Source organism: Protopterus annectens, chromosome 10.part0, assembly GCF_019279795.1.
Source record: "Protopterus annectens isolate FY-2018-M chromosome 10.part0, PAN1.0, whole genome shotgun sequence".
Lineage (NCBI taxonomy): Eukaryota > Metazoa > Chordata > Ceratodontiformes > Protopteridae > Protopterus > Protopterus annectens.
The window spans coordinates 198,691,452-198,713,857 of NC_056744.1; the positions used below are offsets into that span (position 1 = coordinate 198,691,452).

The window sequence follows — 22,406 nt, forward strand, 5'->3', positions numbered from 1 at the left end:
ATCACATATAGGAAACCTACAGCTAGCTGAGGGTAATCCTGTCTGATGGGTGTGTGTAGAGACAGTTAAGGTGTACATAGCTGTCTGTATGCAAAGACATATATGCACAATACAGTTATATAGTCCGATGTGGGTTCCGACCTGGGGTGTGGGTTTCTAAGTGCAGGAGCATGCCCAGTATGACCTTCTGTAGTAAGAGTGCGACTCCAGTCCAAAGATAGTTGTATGGTCTGGGGTTTTGTGTGCTACAGCCATACCTCTCAACAGTAAACAGGAAGATGATAGGTGAACAGGGTTTGTTTTTGCAGACATTTCCTGACATATCTGAAGTCTGACACTGGAATGTATTGTGTCATTACCTAGTGACAGACATCATCAGATCATCACAGTGCTTTACCAGAGGAATACAAGATGTATGATGCACAGATCAATATTATGAGCCCAACTATATTCTTGCCCAAAAAGGCCAGTTGAGAGGTGTGGCTACAGCTGGTTGACTGATGAAGCTGTGTAAACAGTCCAGCAACTTGGTGATATACTGGCTGGGGATCTCCTGCTTGTGTGGTATTCTTCTTACCTGAAAATTCATATCCTGGTCCATACCTCTCAACTGTACAGTTTTGGGTGGATTGTCCAGGGGTTGGTTTAGAGGTTTCATCCAGTCTACATAAACTTGTGCTTTTATGGCAAGTTAGTTGCAGATAATTAAAGACTGACATTACAAATTGATGTTTCAGACTTCATAACCTTCAGGCAATTCTTGCTAATGCAAAACCTGTTATTCTACCAACTTTCTCAGTTTGTAAGAGCAATATTTACAACATGTGCTTATCATTGGGCCTTTGTCCCACTTTTATTTATGGCTTTGTCCAGATGTCTTGGTGTCAGAGGTTGAGAGGTATATGTGTGGGTACAGAGTGCATTGTACTGTGCAGAAATTACCATTATATGTGTAGTATATTCCACATAGCACTGTGTGACTTCCAGATATGTCAGTGGTAGAGTGGTACAGAGAAATGTAGTGAGCCACTGGCAGATAGTTGTGTATAGGTTGATAGGCTGATATGACATCAGTAGGATATTGGCCCTGAAGCCCTTATAACCCACACAGATGGGAGTGTAGCCCAAGTTAGGCAATGTCAGCACAAAGAGCCCCTGTCCAGCAGGGACACAGGTGGAATCATAGGACTGTATTTTGTTTACCATGCACTTATACAGGGAGCACATCATTAGGGGTATTGAAGCACTTGGCTTGATGTAGACAGGGAATGTATTCCACAGATGTGGGAGTATGTGGGAAACATATCTGTCACACCAGCAAGCCGTACTGATATCACAGACCAGGTTGATACTGCACCTATGGGTTGATCGAGTGGGCCTTGACTTCCAGATGTGCGACAGTCCCATCAAGGCAGGGTCTGGATTGCTTTGTATGCCAGACGGGGGTCACCTCAGCAGAGTCTGTATGGAATGGGGCAGAGGGACAGTGTTGTTCACCTATCTGTGTTGGGCAGGTGTTTGGGGTAAGTGTCTTAGTGTTTGCAAGACCGTGGTGTGTGAAATCTGCATGGTCTGTGGTGTGTACATTTGTGGAGTTCTCATGTAGGTTTACCTCTGAGGTGTCTCTTGTTTGGATTTTTGTTTTGCTGTGGACCTCCACTTACATGGGTGTGTATTGCATATTTATCTGGAGCTTTTCTCCTCAGCAGGTGATGTTTACTGACTCCATACACTGCATGACACCTATGTTACTGCACAATTTGTTCTGGTGTGCACATTCTCCATTTGTCTGGCCAGTGGTTCCCCTCCCCTTATGTGTGTCTCTTTGTCCTTCTGTAGTCCAGTCACAGGCTTTGCCCACAGTGGCTGCTGTTACATATTTGTATTTCTGATGTGAGCGGGGTAATGCCGTAACATCACACACAAGGTTGTGGAGTTCACACCTCTGAGTGTACCTATTTATCAGGATGTCAATCATTGCACGACTACATTTGCTGTGGTCCTCAGATGGTTTGTGTTGTTATATGTCATTATGAGGCTACATGCTGGTGTAGCTGTCAGACCATCACAGACTGACATCTGGACAGGCCCATATATGACAGTCAGACAAAGGCACACACATGGGGACAGGTTGTTACTACTGTTCTGCCAAACAGACAGTTGAGAGACCAGTTTGTTATTTGCCTGCTTTCTCTTATGAGTATGACATCTGCTTCCCCACTGTCTGCCATTGATGTTTTGACAGGACCCTTTCTTGTTTTGCCAATATTTGACAGGCAAATGCAATGTTAGGACAAGCAGAACAGATATGCAAGGCATATTTGTGCTCCTTCTGTGACAACCTGTAATTCCAGGGGTATGGATGTTGGCCAGTGACATGTTGTCAGTGCTGATGCAGTACATGGGCAGCCTGTTATGACCTGGCAGTACACTGACCTTCAGGTACCTGCTGTCCTACTTGGCACCATACCTCCCGACTATTTAGAGCCAGACATCTGGAAGAAGCCATATGTAATTTGGGGACAAAGGCCTACATATAGGGATTGTTAACTATTGGCCTTACAAACCTAGACAGGTGATACAATGACAAGTTTTGCATTAGCATGCATTTTCCTAAATGGGTAGGAAGTCTGAAACTGCAATATGTCATTAATTTCTGACTTTAACCTTTTGTGATTTGCCAATGATTTGCCAGACAACCTCAATTTCATGACAAAGAGACCATAAATAAGATGCAAACCTCTGGACATTCTGCAAAATGTCTGTACAGTTGAGTGGTATGTTAAGCACTGTGTAGGTTACTCTGAGCTGTGTACTGTCCATATGTGTGGCCCCCTGTCTCTGACCTGTCCAGGGTTTTTCACTTTAATAATATAGATCCTTTCTCCCTTACCCATTTTTAATGTATTTAAAATCAGAGGAACCTACCATCTCTGTTTTTAATTACTTCATCAGCAATAATGTTCATTAATTCTTGGGAATATCCACATTCCCTGAACAAACCGTTTATGAATGCCACTTTGCACAAGAAATATCTTTTCTCTGAGATAAGTCTGGACACTAGTATTACCTGTCATCCCCCAAGTTTTTCTTCTGAAAAAAAGAAGGGTGACCACTTTTAAAATGCAAATAATAATTACTAAAAATTAGTTTTCTTTAAACCTTAGATTCCCAACATGAATCCCCCCCCCCAAAAAAAAAAACAAGATAAAATCCATAGAACCACCATGGCAGTGTAGGATAAAATGAGGTTTAATAAAATGTTAGCTCTTTCATGCTCCCGTTGGCATTTCTTCAGACCAATACAGTTTTAAAACGCACTCTATTTAAATACTTAAATGTTAATCACATGACCAATGATGCATTATTTAAACAAATTTATTTACACAGACTACAAGCCTTTAAAATGGGCTTTAAAGGAAAATGCCCATTTAACCCTGGATGTACATCAGCCTGTAACCCTATTATCCATCTAGTCTCTCTCTGTTCCATTACATTATTAACATCTCCCAGCTAATGTCTTGTTCAACCTTATCTAATGCTCTAAATCTAAAATCATGTGTATCACCTTCCTTATGTACATGTTTGGCCAAGGTATTCCTCAGATCCTTACTTCTAATAGCCTGTAGGTGTTCCCTTATTCTCTCTCTTAACATCTTCACTGTTTTTCCTATATAGGAACAAGGACATAGCTGACAGCTAGCTAAATAAACCACGTTAATGCTAGAGCAGGTGTCTCCTGCACGAGGTTTAAACTGCTGATTGATCACAGGATGTTCAAAAACACTGTTAGTGTCTTTATACTGGCAGTAGCTACAGCTACCACAAGATATAGTTCCATTTAATGTCTGTGGACTTTTTCTGTTTTTATTATCATAGCAAAGAAGTCGTTTGAGGGAGTGTTTATTCCTAAATACAAAATGTGGTTGAGGTCCCACAGTGTTACCTATCTTAGTGAATTTACCCCATCCTCATAAATATAAACATCCAAATAATTGATTCCACAAGATGAGTGGTTATGAGTAAAATCCAAAAATGTAGTGTTTTCATTAATACATGCAAGAAATTCCTCTATTTCTTGTATGCTACCCTTCCACAATATAAAGGTATATTGGAACAGCTAGTTAGGACACCCAGACTTACCTCAGAAGAATTTGGAAATAACAATGAGGGCTGGTATATTAAAGTGTGGGATGTGTGTGCAATGCCGATTTAAAAAAAATCAATGGTATAGGGAACAAGGACATTATTAAAGAAGTGCCCAATATAATTCAAGATTTAACTGTGGGACGAAAATGTGGTCTGTCTTGCCTGTTGTGCCACCTGCTCAGCTTTCTATGTGGGCAAGAATGGAAAAATCTCTGAGAATGAGAATTTAACAGCACTTGTATAGTATTCAGAACAGGAAATTAGTCCCTTAAGTAAACACACACTGAAATGTGATCGTTTTTATTTGTTTTGTTTCTTTTAGTGCATGAAATAATTGGCATACATAACAGAGGCAGTGAATGGGAAAATACCCTTTGAATTAACAGAAGTTCTAATGGCAAATAAAATGTGAGGCCATTAAATACCACAGATTAAATGACAATGCAAATTGATAGCGTGTCCTGAAACATAGGTCTGCTAAGGTATAACATAAGTTTTTTTTCATTTTTGTATCAATTGCATATATTCATACATGATTTTTTTCAATGAATAATTATTTTTGCATGATTGTTGTTTATGAAAATATTTTTAAACTAATACAAATGAAGTGTGTTTGCATATTTATACTGGAGGGAATTATAATATTTATTTAAGTAGAACGTTCTTTTTTAGGGGTGTACAACTTTAAATGAGATTATTAGTAATCATGTGATACTCGGTTCGTATGTTTTAAATGGGGGGGATTGATCATGTGGTTGATGGTTCTCTGATGAAATCTTAAATAATAGAAGATGACATAGCTTATATTTTGGTGGATATCACAATTTCCTGAAGTATATTGCATAATTTGTTTGGTTACAGGTTGAATTTGTTTTAGAGTTGCCAATCCAGTATTATGTTTTGTACATTTTTTTAACATTCTAAAGTGATTGCTGTTGAAGAGTCAGTGGGAATAAATTTATAAATGAAGCAATTTATTTTGTTTGTTTCCAGATTGTACCACTATCCGCAATGTTCTTGTTGCTGATGTGATCCCAGGAGCCATGGCATTTTTTTTTAAATACCTTTATTGAATTATCACTTGTGACATAGGCACATTTATATTTATATAAAATCAATCAAAGTGTATTAACAAGTTAAAATTAAATATTATGCTTCACATGTATTTCTGCATATCATATAACCTAACCAACATTACATAAATTATTCTTTTCTGGCCCTCTTTTTTAAACAAGAAACAACTTGATTAAACCATCACTTATGACATAAGTGATCATACATTTATATAAATGAAAACAAGCCACACCGACACAATCCTTGTTGCAAGCATTTCACATCACAAACCATACTGACACACTCCCAGCTGCAAACTTATAATCTGCCTAATCATTTTCAAACATTACACAGCTCATTTAAGTCCTGCATTCTTTTAAATCTCATTCCTCCCTTGTCTGTATTGTTCCCACAATTTCCATTTTTCCCCATGTAGTTTGCTCCTACCTTTTTCTAAGCATCTCAATTCCAGTTGTTTTATCTCTGTTACTATATTTACTACTTCTAATATAGTTGGTTTAGATTTTGATTGCCATTTTCTAGTTATTGCTTTTTTTGGCAGCCATCATAGAGACAGCAAGGCCTTACCATGTCTAGGCAATTCCGATTCTTATCATAGCTCAGAAAAATCATCTCCCTCATCACACCAATTTGCCTACCCAGCACCTCTGACAGTGCATCCAGCAGGGAATCCTTAAAGTCTGCCAACTCACTGCACTCCCAGAAAAATGTTCCCAATTATCTCTTTCTTCCCCACCACACCTCCAACATTTGCTATCTATGTGAGGAAAAATTCTCTAGTCAGTCCAGTGAAAAAACATTATTAGAAGCTACAAAAAATGAAAGACATTGATTCTGTTCTTTTTTTTCCTATACAGGTTGCTCTATCCCCTCCCTCACATCTACCAAAAACTTAACAGAACAGGTTATGCGGACTCTGTTCTATTCGGAAAGGGAAAAAAAAACTTGATCCATAGTGACCTCATTTGAAATAATCAGGTTTTAGTGCATTGCATACATTCCAACACTTTAGTGTTGAGCTACTGATAGGCTAAACTTAGTAACTACATAAAAAGAAAAATATGTTTTTTCTAAAACTGTGTCGATCATAAAAAGCACTTGTTTGTTTGACTGAAATAACTAGGATAGTGTGTCTTTCTGTGCAGATGTAGCCCCATATACCATTTATGGAAAGTGTACATCAGCTAAGTGCAATACATTTGTTCTTTAGGTTACTAAACATTTGACTGGTCACTATGAGCCAGAGATTTCTAGTGAAAAATTAAGTACAGAAAGCTCAATGTGGCATTAAGTACAGAAAAAACATATTTTCAGAGAGACAATGTAACAAGCATTTCAAATAATGCACATAATAATAATAATAATGTTATAGTAATACAGTTGATTTATAGTAAGTACACTTTACAAAGCAACAAATAATAATTATGTGATGTAGACAAGAACTACAGAGGGGAATTACAGAGAACAGACATACTTAGCAGAAACAGCAGCATGGAAACACTAGGTCTCCACTGTGTTAACTCTGACTGCAGCACAAGTGTTTTCACATACAGTCATCCCAACATCACTCAGCACCGCTCTCTCTGGAAGAGCCACTGTAGGACCTATGAGCAGTGATTCAGTTTTTTAAAGAGAGCAGGGTTTAATGCTGGCATACAGAAAAAAATAAATGCTTGATGTTAGAAAAAAGATGATAGTGAAGCAATCACACATTTTGTAGACTTGCAAAAATTGTGAGTCTGGAATTGTTTGCCATGCCTGCATTCTTCATACTTTCATCATGTTTGCTCCTTTGGATTGTAAATGATTTTATAGGCCTAAACAGAAGTGCACTCATGCTCTGTTTCATACTATGCATTGATCTTAGTTGATGTACCATGAAGTTAGTGGTGCAGTTTGACAACTGATGTGTTGCCAATGTTATATTAGTGTATAGCTACCTTCCAGGTCACTTATAATATTGTATAGTCAACAGACACACTTTCTGGTTTTTACATTCTCGTATCACTATAAGACTAGACTAGATGTTTTACAACCTTATGTTATAATTTACTGTTTAGGACCAATCAAACAGGTATGTTTTGTTCAAAATAACCTCCAAGGACTGCACTCTACTGTGCAGAAATTCTAACTGCAACATCTGCAGAAATCCCCTGAGCCTGAGTCAAAACAATATAATGCACCTCAGCTATTTGCACTTCATTAGTTGTTAACAATTACCCATCCAAAGAGACCTCTTTATTTAGCCTTGCAATTCTCCATTGAAGAACATTGTGTTGTGCATAGAATTAAAACTATGAGATGATCATGAGTTTCACCCTATAGTCCTGGGTTTGAGTCCTTCCATCTCTACTTGCTTAATGACTCTGAACTAGTCACTTCACCAGGCAGTGCTCATTGGGACACTCCTTAAAGCAAGTGCCTGTGCCTAATGGTTTTATGGAGCTGGCAAAAAAAATAAATAAATACATAAAAATGTGGCTGATGGCCACTCACTTCTCTCTCCGAGTTCTGTTAGTTTATTCCTTGGGGAGGGGATCATAGCTCCTATTATTAACAACAATCTTAGTGATCACCGTTCTCTTTCCTTATAACTACTACTGCTGCTGTTGTTCAGCAAATAGATTATGTTTGCTGATCTCAGGAAATCTGCAAATTAGAATTTAGCTCTTGATTTATAAGCTCTTAAGTCTCCAGAAGAAGTTGTGTTTCTGTATAGCCACAGAGAATCCTGGAATTATGTAAATGGCAAAACTCTAGAGATTGTCTACTTTTGGTAATTTATGATCTGACATTACCCTTTGTCTTATGATTCTTGAGACAGGTCAACTTTTTTCCTTTGTATTCCGTAACTATACATAAGTAAAATAAATAATGTTTATTTATTTCTGATTTACTTTTTCTCAACGTTCTTCCCTTTGAAGTAACTAAACCCTGTTAGTTTTATTCTCAGAAATACATTAACATTTTTCTTACTTTTTTCAACCCCACTTCTAGCATAAACGCGGTGGTGCTGCTGCGGTAGCATTTTCGCCTCACAGTAAGACGCTGTCCAGTTCGATTCTTAGCTAGAGCGTCTTCTGCGTGGAGACATGCATAAATGGGCATATCTTCATTGAAGGTTGTGCGTCAGGGCTGGTAACTCGGCACGTAAAAATCGACTACCAATCATTAGCGGACTGGAGTTCCGCTGTGGCGACCCCTAACCAGGAAAAGCTGAAAGACACAACAAGAACAACAACAACTTCTAGCATAAATTCTTTAGCTACATTGATTTACCCAAAAATCGTATTAGTCACTTTTTTTCCAATCATCACCAACCAGAACCAGCAAGCCATTTAGTCTCTTAATGGCACTTATATTTTCCTCATCTGCTTGATTTTAGCAACTTGCATCAAACCATAGGAAAATTTTCTTTCCAAGAAGCATTTTCCATTTAGAGTTGCCTATGTTTTAGAAACAAACTGTAGGTCATCATCCACAGCAAATTTAGTTTTCGGCTTATCCTGCTTCTCCCCCTAGTGGCCAGTGGGTGCACTGCTGTGGCAGGACTTGCAATGTCATATTCATGGTATGTACTTTGGACACAGGTTTTCCATACTGGTAGGCAGGGCAAAGTATTCATCTACTCAACAGTTCTTGGCTTAATAATGCCCACCCTGGCTTTTAGGAAGTATCACGTGAACAGCTAATTACCATTCACTTCTGAGAATGACAAGACAACTATAACCATTCACCACTCCCCAAAAAAGTCACGGCTGTTCCTTCCAGTAATCACTTGTTAGCAAAATCTAGGTAACCAAAGCTACAGTCCGGGCTTCATTTTTTTGTAGGATGGAGCCCCTGCCATTTGCTAAGCTTACATATTACCTTTGTCCTGTTGTTCTGTTCCCATATGTCTATTCAACACTCTTTTCATGACTGATATTGCATGCTTCCCCTGAAACACACATGGTGTCTTGGTCTTTGCATCACTCAGACTGCCCATTATCACTTTTATCCATCACATAAATGTTTCTAGTTTTTACTTACGAGTGTAAACAAATATATGTCATGTAAGCTCTATAGTGCGTAAATTAATTTTAGGGGTAGCATTTTGCCTTCCTCAGGGTTGTTGGAGTCTATATTAATTCACTGAAAATTTTTTTCATTGAACACCGTTCCATCAAACATTATTCAGTGAAATTCACTTCTGTGATTCACGGAATTTACCAAGGGCAAGAAAACAATTGCCCCACAGTACAACAGAGCCTACAAGTAATGAAATCAAACCCACCCAAGTGGGGGGCTTTGCCCACTACACCCCAATGTAGGGGACTGTGTCCCTACATCCCCTTAGCTATATATATATATATATATATATATATATATATATATATATATATATATATATATACCAACTCTAAGATCACACTACAGTGGAGAAAATGGTAAATTTGCATAGTTGGCCAACTACTTCCTTACCCTTAGTAAATCCATCAAATCATGGAAGTGAATTTCATTGAACAGGGGTCAACGGAAATGTGTTCACTGAAAAAAACTTTCAGTGAACTAATACAGACCCAGGGTGATGTATAGTATATCTTAGAATTTTATGCCATGATTTGTTGTCAATATGCATATATAATATGAAAATATATTCAAGAGTACATGGATTTATTTTTCTCCTCCACCTGACAGTAATAGTTCATACAGTTTACAATGTCAAAATGGTTACTCCAGGAAAATTAAGCAAACTGAAATATAAATGATACAAATGTGCCAACAAACAAATCATTTGTGTCCTAAGATATGTATGCATGCTATATAAATATTCAACTAAGACTTAAACTATGAGATGTGTTAGTATGTACTGAAAATACTGTGCACCTTTAAAATAACTAAATTTGTCTAGCCTTAAGATGTCAAACGTGCATTGTTAAAGTCAAGCCACATATTAAACACAAACATGGCCTGAGCTTTCCCTCATTCATATCTATCTATTGTTAGGTCTTTTGTCTGTAAATAGCCAGACACTCCAGTTTGTGTTATATCATAAGTACAACATTTTAGCTTGGCGTATGAACTGTTTTCAGAATCTAACATCACTTGCCTGAGTTTGATTTTCATATTTTGTTTTATAGTCATATTACTGTACTGGGCATGTATGAGGAAGCACACATATTGCAATGCTCTTTTATCATGGTTCACCTTCCAATGGACTTTAACTTTGAATATTCACTATAAAAAGCTAATCCAAGTGCTGAAAATACCAGATTCTCGACACAGAAAGCTGATATTTATCTTGACATATTTTGGATTGCCTGCAAATCAAATATCTTTTGTCTTTAAATTGAAATCAACAACATTACAGGAAGCTTTCAATGTGGTAACATGGCTGCCATGCTTGCAGGTAATATGTCAGCCATCTGCTCTTCAATGCAGGCTGTTACTGCTCTGGTGCAGACTGCATTTGCTGAGATACAACATATTAAGCATATTAATTTAAATTGCTAAAACTGAAAGCTTTGGAGGGAAAATTTCTCACAGAAACTGGAGCTGCTGATCCACATGCTTTAGTGCTGCCAGGAAATACAACATTTTTAGACAGGGTGATGGCTGTTTCAAAGAGTAAAGATGCAAACAAAAGCTGTTAAACAGATGCTGCAGGAATAACCTTTGAATTTCGATAGCAGGTACAAGTGATGTATGTGGAATGCCATGTTTGCCTTAGTGGGAGAGTTCTCAAGGCCAAATGTACCATAAGGTATGAGAGTTGACACTATCAATCATTCCAGCACTGAGCATTTAAAGTGAGTCAGGTGCAGATAAGTCAGTGAGCGTAATATTACAACCATAGCCCTATATATTAGCATCATTTAGTTTTTAAATCGTACCATTTACTGCATTACTGACATTGCCAACAATATCTAAGCAGCGGATATTACCTTTATATGCAGATGCCTATGCACCTTTACCCACTTACTATAATCAAACATTAACATTAGCTGCCTACCAAGCTTTTAACTAAAACACGAGGAATCCTTCTGTATTAGCACTGGTTCATATGGTCTTCCGTGTACATTTTGTGTTGGGTGTACCCCTTGTAAAATCCACAAAGTAAATAAAGCAGGTGTTACATTTCATTCTAACCCTATTTCTTTATATTATTTAAGATTGTAAATGTTTAACTCATATAAAATAGACATTGTTTGTGGTCTTTCTTTTTACTAGCTCTGGTTCTTCTCTTTCTTACCTTCCAAGGCTGAAAGCTTGTAATATTTGCACACGATTCGTTCTTTGATGTCACATCCTTAGAATCACACAGTAACAGATTATGCAGTGAATGGGCTACAGCATACACTGCATTGTATGTGCTGACTGCTTCTTGGAAATTATAGGACTCATATACTGAAGTCTGTATTGTTTTTAGGCTTTCAGTACCTGTACAAAATGTAGTGCTTCCTAAGTTTTCCTGTACTGACACAGTGCTAATGTTCTCAGTAAGCCACTTACAATGAAAAATTGCTTCCCAGAAAAGATTCAGAAATATATCACTAGTTACGGTAGAAGGAATGATGCTGTGTACAAAATTTTGGAAACCAGGAATTTCTGGATTGTTCTTTGTGAAGCCTAAAGTGCCATTTAATGTCTTCCAGTTGTCCTTGATATGGAATACTAAAGAATTTCCCCAGTGAGATGGGGCAACCCAGACTTTATCACTTATGTTCTGCAATGTGACTTCTTCCATTAATGGTACAAGGTGCAATTGTGTAGAATAGACAATTATCACTTTCACCAATGATACCTTGATCTTTGAAACAATCTTATGTAGTGTGCTTTCAGATTTGTAAGCAGGCATTACTTCTTGAAAAGCTACACAGATGCCTCTTTTAGCAAGCTCCAACAAAAGATCTTGACTGCCTTCTCTGCCGATGTCATTATCAGAGGCTAGAATGCCAATCCATGTCCAACTACAATGTTTCATCAGTTGAGTGATGCCAACAACCTGAACAGTGAAATTGCTTGTAGTACGAAGAAAAGATGGAAACTGTTGCTTGTCTCCCAATAGAGGTAGCATTGAACCATAACTGATCTAGGAAATAAAGCATTTTTAGAAATGATAGTTTTTAATAAATATTTCCAACAGATGCCTCTTGTATCAGAATGTGGCATTTTTTGTGAACGGTATCAGTGGCTTGTAATGAATGGTTAAACTATATTACATGAGCACTTAATGAACATTTATTATGAGTTAATAAAAGTATGAAGTATATCGTTAGTAAAATCCCTTTTTATCTACATCAATGAACTAAAACCAGTACTGTTTGCATGAAACTCAGCACCACCACCAATTTGGATAAAAATTTTACACTTATAATGTCCCCTACCTGCACACACTGTAATTCAGCTTATAAAACAAAAAAATAGGAAATCATAACTGGCCAAACATATTCAAAGACTTGCTTCAATGAAATAAAAGGACCAAATCAAATTACAACAAATTTACAAGGCTGTTTAGGCATTCAGTTCAGAGCAGGTCAGTACATGGTACAGTATTTCTAACCAAACATTTTAAATCAGCAGCAGAAGTATTAAAAGACATGTTATAGTCCGCATTTATAAGACATACATTCAATGCTTTAGAACATAGTGGAGCAGTACAGCAGTGTTTCACTACAGCATAGACTGAGGTATGCATTCAAAATCTGGGGCTTCGCAAGTGAGTTATGGTTATCTGTGAATAGCAACACTACATAGATATGCACATAAGGTCAGTGAAAGACATTTGCAATGTAGAGGGAAAATCAAAGCATTTTTTAAAAACACACCCACTTTTCACAAATGAGTAAGTTGTATACAGTTCAGCATTACAGATTTGCAAATTACTTCACAAAACTGTAAACTGGTGTTACATTTTTTTCACATATCACACTCAAGAGCGGTCTAACCCAGTCATGCTGAAAGCATTTTAGGAAAGCTGCAGACTGCACTGCAGCTAAGATGGATTTTTTTAAAATAGAAAGGGAGTTTATAATTTTTTATATAGCTGTATCCTTTTTGTGGACACCCTGATGGTTTCAGTAGAGTAGAAAGGGGGTAATAGGAAAGAATGAAAATGAGGAAGCAAAACAAAGATGGGTACACGCAAGGAAAACACCAAGTGGGTTTGGGCTGCAAGAGGTGGGATAGGATGGGCAATACACTTTAGTTGGGGATACACCCCCTTACTTTTTGTTTATTTATTTATTTATTTTCATGAGAGGGTAGAGTGGGTGGGGAATAGGGGACAGGGTGAAGGAGTAAAGGTAAGGGAAGAAGGGCTGAGGAAGTGCCAGTTGGAATCTGAGTTTACAGAGCCTCAAACATGTCCACTGCCAGATGGTGTTGCAGTGGAGGATCCAGATGTTGAGGGGGTAGGGGTCTGTGTTGGTGCAGTGGTCAGCACCAACTAGGATAGCATGTCTTCTACATGCCGAAGAGAGGCTTCAACTGGCTGAATTCTACTGCATCAGTAGGTCTTCAGCCAAACTGAAGCCAATTTTCTATGAGGTTTGCAAGGTTGCCACATATCAGAGTACCTGCAAGACTGTTGCCTGCATTCCAACACTGCATGTACATCTATGGATAGTCAGAGGGTAATCATTTCCTAACCTGGGAGGTACTTGCCTGGTCTGCTCCTGAGGGATTTATACTAGTAAAAAAAGAAAAGAAATGGGAGAGAAACAAAGGAAAAACAAATGCAGAAACCAAAAAAAAAAAAAAACTGAGAAAAAAGGTGGTCGGGAGAGAAAAAACAGAAAAAGCACAATAAATTTACATAACACTGTTTGCACTCAGTTTCATACAATACTGAAATACTGCAGTATAATCTTTATTGAAGTAAAATTTGTCTACGACAATTCTTATAAATACAGTGGGAGATAGAGACTGTTATACTTTCCAGATGATTTCACCAGTCTCATCTTCTCTTTTGCTGCTGACTGTTACCTCTAATGTCTTCCTCAGCTATGAATAAAAGAGAGAAGGTCAATCTTGCTTGCCTGTTTTTGAATTTCTTCTACATATAAATGTAAATATGGTTGTATTCCTGTTTAAACATTTTTGTCCTTTTATTTTTTCACTTGTATATGCATAACTGTTTGAATTATTACAATACTGCATTAATATTCCCTTTCATTCAAGACAAAAATATTAAATATGAAATGTTTCCTGAATGTTGTTTTCAAAATGCATGTAACACTGGGTTGTGGTATAACTAAAGTAGAAATACAGAAATGTATTAATTTGTGGAAGTGAACATGTCCTTTCTTGCAGAAATATGTCTGATTTAATATGTAATATTGAAGAAAAACATGTTTTTAGAAAAGTTGGTGCTGGTCATTCTGTTGGGACAACAGCCCCCCTGTCCTCCCCCAACCTGAAGTCTAACCCCAGGATTCAGCAAGCTCTGCATGGTGTGCAGGAATATTGACAGAGCTGCTAGAGGCAATATGGCCACCGAGAGATCCAGGAACAAGCTCTCAGGACGTACACAAGCAGTCCTGCACTATTCCTGCACGGACACAGCTCCTATATGCAAATTACCCCATTTGCAGGTGAAAACCATGCAAATGAGGTGAATTAGTGATCCAGGAAGCAGGCAGTTGTCCATGTAGGATTAGTGTAACCTGCAGAAATGTATTCCATTAGTAACCATGTATATTTCTGCAAACTATAAAACAGAGCCATGACAGCTCTAAATAAAGGGTGTATATAATGTGGAAGGCATGCTCATGGCCAAATATATGGCCATTGGCATTGAAAATAGAGTCAAAATAACAAAACATAACTTTTTTTTTTTGGCCAATTTCGGCCGTTTAAGCATAGGGCAGTGGCACATAAACCAGATCGGCCCAAAAATAAAAAAAAATTGAAAAAAGCATTCTAGCCAAAATCAACATTTTGCCATTATACTCAATGGCAGGCAGAAGACAACATGGCCACTGAATAGTGGTTGCTAAGGGGGAAGCCTCAGTGTTAGACTTGTATCATTAGCAGTCAGTTCTATGCAAATGAAGATAATGATACTGAATCACAGATTTCCCCTTATTGCTAGCCAGCACCCAACCATGTAAGTGCAGGAATACCATGGTGCAAGCCTAAGAGTTAGCTGACATCATAGGGGTGTGTGTCAGGCATACTATAAGTTTATTGGAGCTCTCTGGCTCAGGTTTGCCCTTAGCTTAGCAGAGCTAAGGAAAGGGGTGTGTCTGAAACTGCCTAGCAGTATTTACATTGCCTAAATGGGTGTGTGCGCTGCGCACCAGGTTTTAAACAAAATAAAAAAAAAAAAAAACATGAGTTAGCAGCTCTATTCACATCTGAGCATGGGGAATGCATGGTGTGCCTCAGGGTTTAAACATGAAGGCAACAAAAAGAGAAAAGAGTTTACCCATTGTGACTCCCATATTGTCAACCTATATACAGATACCCTGCAGAAGCAGGTTGCTATCTGTACGTGTAGAACACAAACTCTTGCACTAGACTACAACCTACCCAGAATGGATTCACACACTCAATACAGAAGGTCATACTGGGCATGCTCCTGCACTTGAAGAAAAGAAGATCATGTCTGACAACAAAATACAGAAGGTCATACAGGGCATGCCCCAACACTTAGAGAAATGTGCTGATGTCAATCAATGTACATAGTTGTGTTTGGTAGCCCTAGCCCTATAGTGTCTGTGGTGCTTGTGATAAATGGGTAACATGATAGTACAAATCAGTACTCATCTAGCATTCATACACCCAGTACTGTCAAATTTAAAGTCGTATGTGACTGAGTGCTGTGTGAGTGTTCCCAGAGGAATGGTATATGGGCCAGTCATACACAATGCACTTCCCATATCCCATGTTAGCACTCATGCTGATGTCAGTCACCTTGAAATAAACCTCTGGCCAATTAGCAGCCCCATAATCTCTGTGGTGCATGCGATAACTGCATAATGCTATAGTGTAAATTAGTAGTCAGGTAGGAGTGTTAATCCCGGACATGGCAACTGTGAAATTGTGTGTGTGTGTGCGTGTGTGTGCATGTGTGTGCGTGTGTGTGTGTGTGTGTGTGTGTGTGTGTGTGTGTGTATACAGATGAATGATTTTGAGGCTATTCACAGTCACAACACCTCACATAGCCCCACGTTAGCAAGCCTGCTGATGTCATCCACCTTGAAATACACCTTTAGACATGATTTTGAGGCCATTCACAGTCACAACGCCTCCCATAGCCACACTTTAGCAAGCCTGCTGATGTCATCCACCTGGAAATACACCATTGGAGAAGAGCAACCCCTATAATCTGTGTGGCACAGGTGATAACTGCATAATGCTATAGTATAATGTACTAGTCAGGTCGGTGTTCTAATCCCAGATATTGAAACTGTGTGTGTGTGTGTGTGTGTGTGTGTGTGTGTGTGTGTGTGTGTGTGTGTGTGTGTGTGTGTGTGTGTGTGTGTGTGTGTGTGTGTGTGTGTGCAGATAAATGATTTTTAGGCTAATGACAGTCACAACACCTCCCATAGCCCCATTTTAGCAAGCCCGCTGATGTTATCCACCTTGAAATATACCTGCGGACATGATGTTGAGGCTATTCACAGTCACAACACCTCCCATAGCCTCATTTTAGCAAGCCTGCTGATGTCATCCACCTTGAAATACACCTTTGAACAAAAGCGAGCCCTGTAATCTGAGTGGTGCATGCAATAGCTGCATGATGCTATAGTGTAATATTCTAGACAAGTAGAAGTTCTAATCTCAGAAATGGCAACTGTGTGTGTGTTTGTGTGTAGAGATTAATGAGTTTTAGGCTATTCACAGACACAGCACCTCCCATAGAACCACTTTACCAAGCCTGCTGATGTCATTCACCTTGAAATACACCTTGGGACAAGAGCTAGCATTTTAGTCTGTGTGGTGCAAGCGATAACTGCATAATGCCATAGTGTAATGTACTAGTCAGGTAGGTGGTCTAATCTCATATAATGCAAGTGTGAAGCTTTGTGTGTTTGTGTGTACAGATAAATGATTTTTAGGCTATTGACAGTCACAACACCTCCCATAGCCCCACTTTAGCAAGCCTGCTGATGTCATCCACCTTGAAATACACCTGCGGACATGATGTTGAGGCTACTCACAGTCAAAACACATCCCATAGCTCTATTTTAGCAAACCTGCTGATGTCATCCACCTTGAAATGCACCTTTGGACAAAGACAAGCCCTATAATCTGTGTGGCACATACAATAACTATAAAATGTTGTAGTGTAATGTGCTAGTCAGGTAGGAGTTCTAATCTCAGACATGGCAACTGTGAAACTGTGTGTGTGCTTATGTGTAGAGATTAATGATTTTTAGGCTATTCACAGTCACACCTCCCATAGCCCCATTTTAGTAAGCTTGCTGATGTCATCCACCTTGAAATACACCTTGGACAAGAGCTAGCCTTGTAATCTGCATGGCGCATGTGATGACTATAAAATGCTATAGTGTAATGTACTGGTCAGGTAGGAGTTCTAATCTCAAACATGGCAACTGTAAAACTGTGTGTGTGCTTATGTGTAGAGATTAATGTTTTTTAGGCTATTCACAATCACAGCACCTCCCATAGCTCCACTTTACCAAGCCTGCTGATGTTATCCACCTTGAAATACACCTTTGGACTAAGGCTAGCCCTATGATCTGCATGGCACATGCAGTAACTGCATAATGCTGTAGTGTAACTTACTAGTCAGGTAGGAGTTAGAATCCCAGACATAGAGACTGTGTGAGTGTGCATAGAGTTTAATGATTTTGAAGCCAGTCACAGCACCTCCCATTACCCTACTTTACCAAGCCTGCTGATGTCCTTCTCCTTCAAATGCACCTTTGGACACAGGCAACCCCTATAAGGCCCATGATGCATGCTGTAGGTGCAGAACAATGTAGTAGCAGTTAATACACAGCTATGTGTTTGAATCTCTTGTGTTTATGTGGATACATATGTATGTGTGTATCTCAATGATTTTGGCCCCATTCACAGCCAGTACACATCTCAGAGCCTGACTTTAGCAGTCCTGTATATAGCATCCACCTTACAAGTACCTGTTGTAAACCCCAAATATTGTCAGGACAGTAGTGCATGTGGTAAATGGGTAACATAAAGGCTTGTAAAGATTGTTAGATAGTGATTTGAACCCCACCACTGGCAAATGGAAATGTGTGATGTGGGCGAAATAATTTTTGTAAACTCTCACTGACTACATCACCCAATACTAGTATTTACAAGGACTGGGTATATTCCTCACCATAGAAGTATCTTGGGAGAACATTCACCTAATAAGCTTTGTGACATGCGTGATAAATGTGGTACACTGTAGTAGCAATACATAGCTAGGTAGGGGGTTGAATCTCCGCACTGGTAAGTGTGTGTGTGGGTCTGTCATCAGTATCCTGTATGGAGATTGCTGCACTTGTGTAATGACAGGAGGCATTGTGGGGTGGGTTTTGCTAATTTATTATATTGAGGACCTACTATATTTCACAATGTTCACCTTACAAGGACAACAGATGTAAAACAGCAGAGAGGCTGGTGTACACAATCCATAGCCCCACATGTGACATAATGGATTGGTGCACAATATGGGTAACCCTTGTAGTACTTACAATCTCCACCCATGTGTCTTACACAAACACACTTGGCTCTTGCTGTATTACACCCTTCCTTTCTTACTTTGTCTCTGTCTCACTGTGTGTGTCTCTCTCTCTCTCTCTTGCTCTCTCTCTCTCTCATGGATGTGGAAAAGTACAAGTGTTTTTCGTAGGCAGCAGCTTGACTACTGTAAGGAATGCTCATGATCAGCTGATGGCCTATGCACGAATAGCAGTCCCCCACTCGCTAATTGCATGTAGACCAGCTGTGGTATCATTCCATAGCCAATTGCTTGAAAACACACTCCTATAACTAAGCACTTCATGTAGGTGTGGGCTCTTTACCTTCACTGTGAGCAGTACTGCATGTGGCTGTTTGACAAACAGCATCACAGAGGGTATTGGAAATACCTTTACAACATACACTGTGGAGACAGGCCGACAAACAGGAAGTGGAAGTTCCAGACATGGAGACAGAACGTAAGTAATGCTGTTCTACATTTTAAGTAATGTTGGATTAACAGGGTTTGTATGGATATGGCCATTCTACATGGTTCGAAGTCTGGTATAACAGCATTACGTGGGTGAGAAAAGTTTCTCCTGTAGGGCTGTCTGCAGACTGTCCAGAGTTTGGAGTCTTACATGTGTTTTGTTACTCACACATTTCCTATCTGTAGATATGCAGTAGTATAATCTGATGACTGCAGTCAATAAATGCTGACTTCCATGTGAGTTACTGACTTCATATCCCTCAGAAGACATTTGACACAACAAATCCTGGTACACCAGGTAATGTTCAGATTATCACAGTAATATGTCAATACTGGTGCTGTGTTTGTGCCTCCATCCCCCATGTCTGTCAATTTTTGTCCATATGTCATGCAGTAAGAGGTGCATATCTACAGAACATCATTATTTACTGAAATCATACCTGGTAACAAGTTAGTGAGATATCAGAGTGCTAGACATGTTATGTATAGTAGGCCTCATATTTCAGTACAGAACCTGGACATTCTGTTGTAATGTGAACAGTATTGAGGTCTGTGTACTTACAGTGATTGTTGACAGAATATGTATTGTGCATAAGTTACTTGGTCTGTGTACATACTGTGGTAGATGTCAATGTCCTTGGTCCTGTTCTATCAGATGTTGCATGCACCCAGAAATACACCATTGGAGAAGAGCAACCCCTATAATCTGTGTGGCACAGGTGATAACTGCATAATGCTATAGTATAATGTACTAGTCAGGTCGGTGTTCTAATCCCAGATATTGAAACTGTGTGTGTGTGTGTGTGTGTGTGTGTGTGTGTGTGTGTGTGTGTGTGTGTGTGTGTGTGTGTGTGTGTGTGTGTGTGTGCAGATAAATGATTTTTAGGCTAATGACAGTCACAACACCTCCCATAGCCCCATTTTAGCAAGCCCGCTGATGTTATCCACCTTGAAATATACCTGCGGACATGATGTTGAGGCTATTCACAGTCACAACACCTCCCATAGCCTCATTTTAGCAAGCATGCTGATGTCATCCACCTTGAAATACACCTTTGAACAAAAGCGAGCCCTGTAATCTGAGTGGCGCATGCAATAGCTGCATGATGCTATAGTGTAATATTCTAGACAAGTAGAAGTTCTAATCTCAGAAATGGCAACTGTGTGTGTTTGTGTATAGAGATTAATGAGTTTTAGGCTATTCACAGACACAGCACCTCCCATAGAACCACTTTACCAAGCCTGCTGATGTCATCCACCTTGAAATACACCTTGGGACAAGAGCTAGCATTTTAGTCTGTGTGGTGCAAGCGATAACTGCATAATGCCATAGTGTAATGTACTAGTCAGGTAGGTGGCCTAATCTCATATAATGCAAGTGTGAAGCTTTGTGTGTTTGTGTGTACAGATAAATGATTTTTAGGCTATTGACAGTCACAACACCTCCCATAGCCCCACTTTAGCAAGCCTGCTGATGTCATCCACCTTGAAATACACCTGCGGACATGATGTTGAGGCTACTCACAGTCAAAACACATCCCATAGCTCCATTTTAGCAAACCTGCTGATGTCATCCACCTTGAAATGCACCTTTGGACAAAGACAAGCCCTATAATCTGTGTGGCACATACAATAACTATAAAATGCTGTAGTGTAATGTGCTAGTCAGGTAGGAGTTCTAATCTCAGACATGGCAACTGTGAAACTGTGTGTGTGCTTATGTGTAGAGATTAATGATTTTTAGGCTATTCACAGTCACACCTCCCATAGCCCCATTTTAGTAAGCTTGCTGATGTCATCCACCTTGAAATACACCTTGGACAAGAGCTAGCCTTGTAATCTGCATGGCACATGCGATGACTATAAAATGCTATAGTGTAATGTACTGGTCAGGTAGGAGTTCTAATCTCAAACATGGCAACTGTAAAACTGTGTGTGTGCTTATGTGTAGAGATTAATGTTTTTTAGGCTATTCACAATCACAGCACCTCCCATAGCTCCACTTTACCAAGCCTGCTGATGTTATCCACCTTGAAATACACCTTTGGACTAAGGCTAGCCCTATGATCTGCATGGCACATGCAGTAACTGCATAATGCTGTAGTGTAACTTACTAGTCAGGTAGGAGTTAGAATCCCAGACATAGAGACTGTGTGAGTGTGCATAGAGTTTAATGATTTTGAAGCCAGTCACAGCACCTCCCATTACCCTACTTTACCAAGCCTGCTGATGTCCTTCTCCTTCAAATACACCTTTGGACCAGGCAACTGCTATAAGGCCCATGATGCATGCTGTAGGTGCAGAACAATGTAGTTGCAGTTAATACACAGCTATGTGTTTGAATCTCTTGTGTTTATGTGGATACATATGTATGTGTGTATCTCAATGATTTTGGCCCCATTTACAGCCAGTACACATCTCAGAGCCTGACTTTAGCAGTCCTGCATATAGTATCCACCTTACAAGTACATGTTGTAAACCCCAAATATTGTCAGGACAGTAGTGCATGTGGTAAATGGGTAACATAAAGGCTTGTAAAGATTGTTAGATAGTGATTTGAACCCCACCACTGGCAAATGGAAATGTGTGATGTGGGCGAAATAATTTTTGTAAACTCTCACTGACTACATCACCCAATACTAGTATTTACAAGGACTGGGTATATTCCTCACCATAGAAGTATCTTGGGAGAACATTCACCTAATAAGCTTTGTGACATGCGTGATAAATGTGGTACACTGTAGTAGCAATACATAGCTAGGTAGGGGGTTGAATCTCCGCACTGGTAAGTGTGTGTGTGGGTCTGTCATCAGTATCCTGTATGGAGATTGCTGCACTTGTGTAATGACAGGAGGCATTGTGGGGTGGGTTTTGCTAAATTATTATATTGAGGACCTACTATATTTCACAATGTTCACCTTACACGGACAACAGATGTAAAACAGCAGAGAGGCTGGTGTTCACAATCCATAGCCCCACATGTGACATAATGGATTGGTGCACAATATGGGTAACCCTTGTAGTACTCAGAGTACAATCTCCACCCATG

At 39.2% G+C, this 22,406-nt stretch overlaps 1 protein-coding gene across 1 annotated transcript in view; it reads right to left on the minus strand.

Annotated features, from left to right (window-relative positions):
- The window catches only part of LOC122814121 (extracellular calcium-sensing receptor-like), a 135,938-nt gene that overhangs the window by 69,045 nt on the left and 44,487 nt on the right, over window positions 1-22,406 (minus strand). Inside the window, exon 3 of the mRNA XM_044086737.1 lies at window positions 11,459-12,298. Within this exon, the coding sequence (XP_043942672.1) occupies window positions 11,459-12,298 (840 nt within the window). The remainder of the gene's footprint in view (window positions 1-11,458; window positions 12,299-22,406) is intronic.